This window comes from Solanum dulcamara, chromosome 10, assembly GCF_947179165.1.
Source record: "Solanum dulcamara chromosome 10, daSolDulc1.2, whole genome shotgun sequence".
NCBI classification, from domain to species: Eukaryota; Viridiplantae; Streptophyta; class Magnoliopsida; order Solanales; family Solanaceae; genus Solanum; species Solanum dulcamara.
In genome coordinates, this window is record NC_077246.1 from 73836179 (window position 1) to 73849075 (window position 12897).

Here is a 12897-nt window from a genome sequence, read left to right on the forward strand (position 1 = left end):
TAATAATACAAGAATCCATAATGAATATGTATAAATAAAGCTAGCTATCTGGTATTAGGTGATGCTTTAATATTAATATCAAACATCTCGAAAAAAAAAACTCTTCTAGTAATTTGTTGTCCTCCTCCAATTAGTTCCTTCATTCTTGGAGACCAACACTTGTTGGTACCTAACCAAATTCATTGACAATGGTGTTGACACTTTAAGAATCTTGTCTTGTAACAACATGTTACGGCGGTCCACGGCGGCGCCACTTGCCGGATTTTCAAGAACTCCACCGCGCACCGCCGCCTCCTTCACCGCAACATCATCAGTAGAAATCTTTGGTGACCTTGGATAGTAGAAATCAGTAGGAAAAAAATAATATTGAAGCCCTGCCATTAATATCAAAAACTTTGCAATAAAATTTCTTTGAGTGATTTTGTGTGTTGATATTTTATTTTTGACGTTTTGTTGTGTATTTATAGAAAGAAAAAAAATAATGGAAATCCAAAAAGAAGTAGGAGAGGGAAAAGCATAAAGATTTGACTATGCCTTGTTCATCAAGTAGTTTCCTTATTCAATTCATGTGTACCAACGTGATTTCTAGATAAAGAAAAAAAAAGTTGCATAAAATATCCAACATAGGAAAGTGACTTTAATGACAAGTGGAAAATAAAAATTATCTTGGAACTAGAAGGTGTAATAATAATACTTTCAAAAAATAATTTTGCCTACTCTCTTTCACATTTATATGCCATTATTAATATTTGAGAAGTTAAATAAATTATACACTCCCTCAGTTTCAATTTACTTGTTTAAATTTGACTTGATAATATTAGTAGTAAACTAAAGATATGTAAAATTTACTAAAATGTCTTTTAATTTTGTGGCCCTAAATATGTCATGTGGAGAGTTTAATTTTTTTTTTAAAATGTCTTACATAAAATAGAATACGTAAAATATTTCTTTTTGGACGAAAAAGGTAATATTACTTTTAAAACTAATTAAACGTATTATCTTTCAACAAGTGAGGAGTCGTTCAATTTATAATCTCAAAGTTCATGTCTCAAACAATAATAGGTCATTTTACACCGGGGTATGAAAACTATGTAAAATATATCTCCTCAAACCATCTCCATAGTGTATGAGACAAATATATGCATTTCGATTAGGGCCTTGTATTTTATGATTACGGTCTTATCATATATGTCTTTTTTTCATTCGGTTGAAAATCAATTTTACAGTATAGACGTATATGATATTCCCCAATACTAACTAAAGTCTTGAGTGTCACCAAAAATATGAGCTTACTTTTGTAATTTACTCTTTAATATAGTGAACATAATATGTTATGGATGATATGTAGTTGTTCTATTTACCTACAAACATGGCCATTCTCAGAGCTTATAATATAATTGTCACAATAATATATAGAATACACTCTGTAGCAGAAAGTATAATAGAGCCTATCTACTTTATACAAGAACCTCATATGCATCCTTACATCAAGTTGTTATCTACCAATTTCTGATCAAAAATCAATGAAAGTAGTGCAAATACACGATGAGTCGATCACTTCCCCACACGATCAACTTTCTGAAATTGCTTCTGTATAACCTGCATATTAGTCACCAGATCAAATGAGAAATTCTCTTGTAGTGAGTTAAATCGATAACGATAAGCATGCTCAGAATTTATTGTTCATCACTCTCACTTTTGACGTTTACTGACTGGCTAATTGTTCTTTGTAGCCTCAATTTGTAGCTATAGCATTCAGAACTGCATAAGTTGGCCTAGACATATGTTAACTCTAGTTACCTATGAGTTTCCTTTTGTTATTTAGTGGTTTTTTCGTCTCAATAAGTGAATAAAATCGAATATAGGAATGTATCCTCACCTTCATAAAACTTAGGAGTAGAAATAATTTGCCACCAATCTAACTTGGTTGAATTCATACTTCTGGGAGAGGAACAACTGCTTCAAATGCTTCCACAAGCATTGCCACTCTTTTTTTCCTAGCAGGAGTAAGTGTGGTGACTATATGCTGCATTGCATAATCAAGCATCCATTTTTCTGCTTTTTTCCTCTCATCTGTCATTTGATGCCTCAAATCCACTTTTTCTGGTTCTTGATCAGGTGTAAGGGGAAGAAGTTGAGGTGCTCGGGGGTTGAACTTTCTCGCTCTTTCAAGTGCCTTAATTGATCTCTTGAGGAGGATCAGCTTCTTCAGCTTGCTCCAGTTCTTGGACTTTTGTGTCTCAGGTTTGTTCTTGGCTAGTGGAAGTGCTCTCTCTTCTTTCGGATCCTTCGTTTCTTGATCCAACATCTTTCCACCTTCTTTCATGTCAAGATTTGTCAAGCTTTCTGTAGAATTTGAGCTACTATTCGCTTCACCTTCCGCTTCTGAGAGTTCCTGGTCCGGGATTATGTCACTAGTGACTGACTGTGTATCTGATGAATCATCTTGAATTGGCGTTGTGAGGATCTCGTTAACTGCCTCTCGTATGAGTTTGACAGCATCATCTCTGCAGAAACTTCTGCCATGGTGACTTGGATTATGATCTTCCCTGTTTGTCTCTGCATCATCCTTTGTCTCGGAGGAATCCTGGAGAGAGTTGCACATTTTTCTTTCAGCCGGTCTACTATTGCTGTCTTCTACCTCATCATCAGTTCCATCAAGTAGTTCATTTCCAACTTTTGATGCAACGTCTGATAGCACATGTTGTGATATCATGTGCCACATGCTGATATAACTCCGTTTTTCCGCCTGCTCCTTGGATGCTCCATCGTCTTTTTTGGGATCAGACATTGATAATAAGAGAGAAAATCCACGAAGAGGTTTACGTGTTTTCTCACATTCTTTTGCTGTCTCTTCCATAGTTACATTTTCTTGCATTGCTGCATCAGATGCTGAAGTTGAACTCCGGATGCTCATTGCAGTCAGTGAATTATTTTCGCCATCTGCAGTTGAGCTCTGCGTTGTATTAGATGTTTCACTAATAACGCCATCATGATTTTCGAGCTCCAACTTCCTGTCTCTCACAACTGACCCCACATCATCTTGTGCTCCATCAACTGCATCGGAGGTTTCTTTCCAAGAATCATTTGAGCTATCTTCCTGATCTTCTTTCCGAGATTTTCCTTCCATCAAATCCTCATCATTTGAAGCGCTTGTCACTTCATCCGCCTTCTGCCTAAGTATAGGCTGTTGAACATCATGATCTTTGTACATGGAGCTGTCATTTTCTTCACGCTTTCTGTCTATGCCTGCAATAACTTTCTCTGCCTTACGCCCCGTATTGCATGCTGTCCACACGAATTCATTCTCCTTGCTAGCTCTGAGCTTAGAAAATGCAATCTGGCTATTTTCGCCTTGTGGTGGAACCACAGTTTCAAATGCTTTTATCAGCAGTTCCACTTTTCTTTGCTGAGTTGGAGCAAGTTGACTTATCGCCTGCTGAAGCGCATAATCAAGCATCCATTCTTCTCCTCTTTTCCTCTCATCAGCTGTTTGAGTTCTTAAATTCACCTTTTCTGCTTCAGGGTCAGGATTCAACTGCAAGTACCGCGGCTTCCTTGGATTAATCTTTCTAACCTTTTCGATTTCCTTGACGAATCGTTGAAGAAGTATCCATTTTTTAAGATTGCTCCAGTGTTTTGGTGCTCTCTTCTCGGATTTGTTTTTCACTTCTTTTGGTGTTATCTCCTTCTTTGAGCCGCCAACGTCTTCTGTATTTGGAGTTTTTGACATGGATCCTGCATCTGCCTCCTCATTCTTGCTGTCTGAAAATTTCAGAAACATTCTTAAAGTGAGAAAATACACACTTTCTTAATAAACAAATGAAAGACAAATAGTGATACTAATTCCATACCTTGGATTTGATTCATTTCAAAGGATTCTTGGTCTACACTGGACTCACTTGTAACTGATTGATTATCAGATTGAACTTCTGGAAGAAGAATCTTCTCGATTGCTTCTCGTACGAGCTTGATAGTGAAAAGCTTCCTCAATTCAATTTCTTGACTTTCTGCATCCTCATTTGCAGGTATCAATTCTCTTTCAGCAAAATCTGAACATGAGTCAGAAGTTTCTGCTGAAGGCAATTTGTTGGCACCATCCTGTTGATTTTCTTCGTCGTTAGCTCTATTGGCAGGTTTGGTCTCAGGTTCTGCAGATGAATCCGAGACCATATGCCTACGAATCAGACTCCACATGTTCATATACTTCTTGGGTTCAGAAACTTCAACTGGAGGACAATTCTTGGATTTAGAATCACCAACTGGACCTGATGTGCTATCAAGGTCCTCATTCGGATCAGCTTTGCCATCCTTGTCCTGCATATTGCTAGCTGAAACAGAAGAGATTTCATTGCTACATTGTGCTCCATAAAAAATATCAAACACCGGTCTCACTGTGATGGTGAATGATCCATCTTTAGACAGTTCTCTGTTGTTACTTTTGTCGTTACCAGATTTAGCAGCTGATTCTGTAACAATGCTACATTTTGCTCCATTAAAAAGATCAAACACCGGTCTCGTTGTGATGGTAAATGATGCATCTTTAGATAGTTCTCTTTTGCTACTTTCATCCCCACCAGATGTAGAGACACTATCATCTTGCTTTAGGAGATGTGTACCATCTCTCTCCTGCACGAGACCGGATGCAGCTGATGCTGTAACACTGTCATCTTTTGAGTCATTCCGCTCTTGTGCCATACAATTACAACACTTTGAAGCTGTAAGTAGGCTGCCCTGCTCTTGTGCAGAGTTTTTGCTCATTCTGTTGAGTGTCTCCTTGTAACTTTGCTCCGGAGACGATGTTTTACCGAAGGCAATTTCATCAAGAGCAGCATATACAGTAGCCTTGTTTAGATCGAAAATACCAGCATCTTCTGTACCACTGCTTTGTTTTTCACCAAAGTCAATTTCAGCAAGACCAGCATGTTCAATGGCTACATTTACATCGAAAACACCAGCATCTTCTACAGCACTGCTTTGTCCACAAACTGAAGGATCAAGACTGGAGCTCAATTGAGTATTTTCATCAACAGTACTAAACTCTCTTTTTGCTCTAATGCTCTTTTGTGTTTTCAACAATCTTTTCCTCCTATATACGCGTTTAACCGGTGGTGAAGGATCATCATAGTGTCCTCCATGGAGAGAACAATGATGGTATGAACAAACTTTGAACTTAGACAACCTATCAGATTCAGTTTGTCCAGGATGAAACTCAACATGTTCCTTAAACTTAGAATCCTTAATAGTTGAAGAACACGTCGCCTTATCAGGAATTTGACAGCATTTTGAGGTACCCCTTTTTGATTTAAAACTAGCTTTGTTTATCAAAATCTTCACACTTCTCATACTAGTTGTTCTTGATAGAGTCTGCGAATATTTTCGCGGACTCCTGCTTTGATCACTACTATCAAAGCTAGATTCACAATTATCATGTAAACAATCTTTACCTTCAGAACAACTTGTTGATTTTCTGTAATGTGGTGGTGATGATGATGATTCTGAAAACTCAACTGAAGATGGATTTTGAGGATTATGATTCTTGATTGTTGTTATTGATCTTGATGACCTCCTTCTAAATGACCTTGTGCTACCAAAATTCTTCATTATTTTTTTCATTACCGGTCTGTTCTTGATTTTGTCATCTCTTTTTTGTGTACAAAATTCAGATGAATCAATTGAACTTACATCTACTGATCCAATACCTCTCTGAAAAACAAAAAGGGGTGTCATAGAAATGAGAAATTTTGGCAATTCTTGATCAAATAAAATTTCACAACTTTGACAAGTAATAAAATTTTCATAATAGAAAGTCTTTATCAACACATTTTTTTATTCATCATAGTGTTAGACTACTACAAGGACTTGGTCAGCACTACTACTGTTTTGATCAAAAATGAAGAATCAAGAAACTTAATTTACCTGAGAATTACTTCCTTTCTTTGCATCATAGCTAGTTGTAATCTTCATATAATTTGGTGATAAATCTGGCATTTTGATTGGACTTAGTTGCTCTGGGGTTGAGCTATCACTTGTTGCATCAATGGAGAGACAAGAAAACTTGGATTTTTTTGAGCAATTTGAGGATGTTTTTTTCAAGAAAGACAGTCTTGGAAATCTAATAGATCTTAGCTTGTTTGGTTTCTTGTTGGAGTTTAATGTTTGTGGTGATGTTGATTCAACTACCATTACACCCCTTTCAAGATTTCACTTTTGCCTTTTTGGGTTGTAAAAGGTAAATTCCTTTTATCTTTAAATCTATGGTGAATTTGAGAAAAAAAATTCATATATATATGACATGGGTAGATTCTAATTTTTGGATTATAATAATTCAATAGTCAAAGTAAATTTTGTAGACCGAGATTCAAATCTCAGTACAAACAAAACAAAATTGTAATTTTTTTCTATCGGTCGAAGTTTTAATGGCAAAGTTTTCTAGTACTTAAATTGTGAATGATATTAAATATTCCATAATATAATTGAGAATTATAGTTGGAAGGAAAAACAAGGCAATGGTCAAAAAGGTTAGAATTTTTTTATTAATTGTTGAGATAGAGGACTATAGATTCCAAAGTTTGTAATTGGATTTAAATAATTGGATTTTCTTTGATTACTAGATCAAATTTTAGCATTTACCTAGTTAATTAGATCTAGATGATGCAAGTGAGGTGTGCTATTAGTGGATTGTACCCTGTGGTGAAAAGTTTGTACCTTGACTTGTCAAGGTTGGAAAAGTTGCCTATTGGCATCATATTCTTGATTATTTTTTTTCATTAGAATGTGGTTGAGATTTTCTGTTGACTTGTACAAAGTTGGTGTTCTAGACTTGGTCTTTTTGTGTGGGATGCCTCTTCTTTTAAAAGACTTATTATAAAAATCATTATAAATTGATTCTATATAATTAATTATTTTAACAACGTTATTTATAAAGTAATAGTGTAATATAATAACAATAACAATATATTCAGTATAATCTCGTAAATAAAATCTAAAAAATATAATTTGTATGCAGTCTTACTCTTATCTGATGAAAGTAAAAGTTATTTTCGATAAATAACTTTCAAATCACAAATAAATAAATAAATAAAATTATGTCTGTCAAATGGAACCAATCAAGGAGGTCTATCTGGCAAAGATCATTGAAATTTATACCATTTTTTTGTACCTTTTTACATTTGATTCCAAAATTGTTGAGTGTGAATGGCTTTATTATTTCATGGACTTATAGTTATTTAAATTCACACATTAGAAGATTATAAATAGAATTATTTATAACTACTTCTAGTTGACTTAATTACAAATATTCTTTACACGACTTGTGCGTGTAACTTAGAGATTTTTTTAATTAAAGGCATCCAAATTAATACTATTTGACATAAATTTCAAAGGATTTAAAAGATTTTAAATTCATTTAATGATAAGATCTGAACTTATTCTTGCTTATGTTTGAATCCTAAAAATATATTTTTTTTAATAAAAAATATTTTATTCTTAAAATAAAACTTTTCGATACAAATATAATTAGTCCAATCCAAAACATGTATCATACATGAGGAAACAAAAATTATTTTTTAAAAATAAGGTAATATCATTGGATATATTGATTGTTTATAGGAGAAGTTTGAGGGTATTATTGTATTTTCCATTTACGCGTTTGCATGGGAGACTATAATTAAGTCAACAACTCAGCACCGACTAATTATTAAATTGAAGACTGTCATTTATCTTCTTTTTTTAAAAATATATATTTTAATAAATAAATTTTCCACTTTATTATTCATCAATGTTATAAAAATGTTACTACAACTGATTTGCCAGATAGTATTACTATTCACGTGGTACCAAGTGTGCATATTTTGTCGCAAATGAGAAAAAAATGTTTTCACAAGTTATTTTTACACGGATGATACACGAAGAATCTTTTTATGGCGATTCTTCCTTCTAATGATCGGCATATCTATGATTCTTTTTTCCTAGATGAAGCAACAGTCTATTGAAAATAATATTTTTATTTTCATGAGATATAAATAAAATTTACATACATCTTATTTTTTCCCGATTTCATTCATGTAATTTCACGAAATATACTGTTGTCATTGTAAATGTTCTTTTTATTTTTCTAATCGTATGATATATCTTGAATATTCTATTGTCCAATTATTTGAATTATCTTTGCGTTGGATCATTCGAGGGGAAAGCATTCAGCATATACTTCTTAATTTTTGTATTTGAAATCGTTGATTAAGAATAGACGGATTTCAATCTATTTCTTCTAAAGTTTTGGTGATCAAATTTTTATTAATGTTGAAGTTATATCCACTTCACCACAAAGAGATATGGTGAAATGGTTGGATCTATTCACATTTGATCAGATGCCTCGATTTCGACCATTTTGAGTGAAGAATTTTTTGGTATAAAGTTTTACTTCCTTAATATATATACTCAACACGAATCTTGATTAGTTGGATCAATAAAAATCAAATATCAAATTATTAAAAAAATTGAAATCAACTATATGATCCTTGTTGTTATAGTTGTTGGGCTCAAGTAGTAACCCAGGCCCAGATTTTTATAGTTAGAAAAGCTCTCTAGAGGCTTGTTATTGGCCCAATTCTAGAACCTTGGGATTGAGAATTATGATTTGTAAACGTGTCATAATATTATTTATTTATATGCTAATAAAATTTAACTATCATTATTCATTCAAGCAATAAATTTTATATTACCACTCTCAAAATTATGCCATCATAAGATGCTGATAGAGGAATGAATCTATTAATGTCATAAATAATAAATCATAGATCAAAATATCAAATAAAAAACGAATATTATCGTGAAATTTTATATCAATTAAATGAACGAATCTAGAATAAGCATAGTTGTAAAATATTTCTTTTACATAAAATCATTTTTAGGAAGTAAATATAATTTTTTAATTTTTTTTCTCACTCGATATACATATTAAAATTTGACTCAATTTAAATTCATAATAGACAATTGCCTCGAACTAGAAATATAGGGAATCTTATAGCTTGTTTTTAGATGGTTGTTATCATTGTATATTTGTTTCAATTATTATCTAAATTTTATTATATTGTATCATTTAAATTTATAAGCAATTAATGACAAAAAAGTGTAAGGACATGATCACCTTATTACTTAATTTTTTTTCCTCATTTTGTCCTTGTAACTCTATTTATTTCCAATTGTGAAGGTGTTTGAAGAAATAAATTGGTGGGACGTACTCGAAATTATTTATCATTCAGGCAAATACACTCCACACATCAGCAATTATTCAAGCAATACTGTGCACATGATCACATTATATCATTCAAGCAATTATCCTTCACACTCTAGCTGTTATACAGGCAACATTATGCACATAATCACAATTTCAAGCTATATCACACAAGTAAGTCAAAGCTATTAACTTAATTCACTTCATTAATGAACATTAATTGATCATCTATGCATTTACTCGACCTCTAAGGTCATATACCAACTGGAACCTTCTCTGTTCCAATTGTCTAGGTTGTGTTCCCTCAGTCGCAACAACAACATCTAATTTCTTACATTAATATAATCCAAATTAATTTACAAATTTAAATCCAATAAAATTTTAATACTTGCAAATGCCCTCTGCTACAAAATTTTATAGTGTTGCACCTGAAAAAACAGACTTGGAAGTATTCATGAGATCCACTCGATTCATTTTTATTTTTCACCTGACATCATTTGAGAACCACATAGGACAAAAAAATAATAATAATCATTTATTAGCCACTTTTACATGTTGCATTTATTTTTATTGCTTTGCTGCTCTCATCTTCTAAGAATACAAAGCAACCAGTTAAGCTAAGCAGTTACCCACTCATATGAAATAAAACCCTTAATTTAAAAAATTACTTTATTTCGCCCAATGAGAAAATCCCACGGCTGAATCCAATTTTGTGACGATTTATTTTAGGTCTAGTTCTGGATACGTTAGTGAGTTCCATGTCAAGTAGCACAAACTGTATAAATCATAATTAAATATAACAACAACAAACACTATGTAAAGAAAGTATAACCGAAATTGATAAACAATATGTCTATTATATTGACTCAATTAATAAGAAAAGTTTGATATTTTGTTAACTTAAAAAGTTAAAATCCACTTAAATAAAGCAATATATGATAAAAAAAAATATGATGTTATTAGGCACAAGCATATGACAATTGATGTTATTTTATTCCACTAAGTAATATTATGACCAAATAGGTTCTAAGATTTCATTTAATGAGAATTAGGTAGGGGCGTTCACGATTTGGATAAAAATTGATTCAAATTGAAAAATCAAATCAAATTGATCAAATAAGTTAATTTTTTATTTGGTTTGATTTGACCTGATTTTATATTTTTTAAAATCAATAATATTTGGTTTGGTTTTGATTTTGTTCAAAAAAATCAAAGAAATAACCGAACCAAACTGACAAATTATATGCATATTTTTTTATAACTATATATACATAATATATTTTATTTTTTATGAACACTTTTTTATGCAAAAAATACAGTACACTAATTAAAAATAGTAAGGCTGATACGTCTTTTATTTATACAATCATATCATTAGCTTATGCATTATTCAGTAAGTTTGTGTTGTTTAGTACATTAGATTAGCTAACAATATAAGCAGAAAGTTAAAAATAATTAAAGTTCTGGTATAAAAATTATAAGATCCAAAAATGTCACGAAGATAGTTTATTTTTTAAAAAGAATTATTGTTTTTTCTTCTCTTTTGAATGAATGGTTTCTTTTATTTTTGTGTATGATTAATAACTGAATAATCGAACCAAACTAAACCAAAACCAATAACAACCAAACCGACGGATGTATATTTTAATTGATTTGATTTGATTTTAATAATTTTAAAACTAATTAAATTAATTTGGATTTGATTTTAACCAATAACCGATCCAAATCGATCCGTGAACACCCCTAGAATTACGTATAAAAAATTAACAATAAAATAATTGAAAAAAATAATCGGAAAGAGTCAAATATATTCAAGGGATCAACAATTAAAAGCATCTCAATTCTGGCATTACAACAAAACTATGAGATAAAGAATTAATATTAACTTCTAAAAGAGAAAAGAAGTATCATGCCAAAGTTTTTCTTGGACATTTCCTAGCTCATAATTAAGTTATATTTTATTGGAGAGATATTATATTTACATGGTCATATTTTTCACTATTTTTAAAGAGCATGATTAAGCACTCAAAATATGTGCTTAACAAGGAAACATAAATATTTTTGCTCATCATCGGGCTTCTTTTCTCAAGAAATTTTATAAAAAGCTATGACAAATTCAAGGCGAAAAAAAATATATAAAAAGATAATGAAATATATTTTGCTAGTAAATAACAGTAATTTCAATAATCTATATACAAAATAAAAATAGAAATTAAAAGATCTGAACTTACTAAGAATGTAGCAGAAAGTAAAGGCATATGATAAATGCATCTGCTGAATGTATAATGATATACATATTTATATAATAGTCTTCAAAGTTTAATGATAAAAACTCTTCATAATCTATAATTATGTGATTGTCTCCTTTCAATTTCTTATTAATGAAACAATTCAACTTCTACATTAATTTGAGGAAAGGATCAAAAATGATTGTAATGGGGAGGAAAGTGTGTGATTAAAATATTTAAAAAGTGTAATTAAGAGAATTAAAGAGGGTGTTTTTTTCTTTTAAAATACATAGCATATTGATTTTTAAAATAAGAGAAAATCTGTAAAAAAAAAACAAGAATAAGTTAAATAGACATTCTAAAGGTTGCAATAACTATGGAATATAAAATCAATTCCACCACATCATATTTAATTGGATGACAAAATGGTCATTCAACTTTTAACATAATACTAGTTTAATATACGTGTTTTGCACGTGTAATTTAGAGAATAATGTTAAAGTTATATTTAAAAGTAATAATCTTTTAATATAAAGCATAACTGAAAAATATTTAGAGTTGAAAATATAAGCCAAAAAGAAAATGTTACATCTCAGTTAATGCATAATGATAATGTGGAGTTGAATAATTAATTGGTTAAAATTTTATAACAAAAAGAAAACTCCTGAATATATAAAAAGAAGTGCTTCGATGTTTTCTAACGTGATTTTGTTTTTGTTTTTTTATTTATCCATTAAAAAGACTCCTAAACATAAAAAGGAATGTTTCAGTGTTAATATTAATTTTGAAAAAAAAAATCCGACTATATTCCTCTTTTTCTCTTACAATAAATTTTAGGACTCTTGGAAAAAAAAAACTACCAAATTTTGAAAACCCCCCTCCCCCTTCCCACTCCATATTTTTTCTCGTATTCACTTATTATATATTTTTCAGATTCTTCTCTTATCATATATTTTACCATCATTTTTCATGTAAGAAAATCTACCACTATTAATTTTTCATGTATTTTCTCATGCTATATATTTTGGGACTTCTTAAGTTTTCAAGAGTATAATTAATATTATAAGATAATTAAATAATAATTTGAGAACGACAGTTTAATGTGTGTCTATTGTAGAATATTAATAAAGAACAAAAGTTCAATTAACATTTTAAGTACCTTTATACTTTTAAAGTAATATAAATATAGATTAGTTAAATGTGCGTGTGCTGCACAACATGTGTGTCACTATAAAAGATTAAATTAATAATCGGTATTTGGTTGATTTATGAAAAATCACGTTAATACCATGAGAATATTAACAATGTCTATTTTCTAATTCATGAATTAATAGGTATGAACCATAATTAATCATTATTACTTAACATTATTTGGTTATGCTTTTGTTATTTTTTAAGTACAGTAAAATTAAAATCGAAATTCTATCAATCACA

At 30.9% G+C, this 12897-nt stretch overlaps 1 protein-coding gene across 1 annotated transcript; it reads right to left on the minus strand.

The window, feature by feature from the left end:
* Positions 1–1319: 1319 nt before the first annotated feature.
* Positions 1320–6249, minus strand: LOC129870089 (uncharacterized). The gene is made up of 4 exons (XM_055944679.1): positions 5920–6249; positions 3855–5706; positions 1880–3765; positions 1320–1599 (listed from the first exon to the last, which is right to left on the minus strand). Exons 1-3 carry the CDS (start codon positions 6184–6186, stop codon positions 1934–1936), a joined length of 3951 nt encoding a protein of 1316 aa, XP_055800654.1. The 5' UTR covers positions 6187–6249; the 3' UTR covers positions 1320–1599; positions 1880–1933.
* Positions 6250–12897: the final 6648 nt, after the last annotated feature.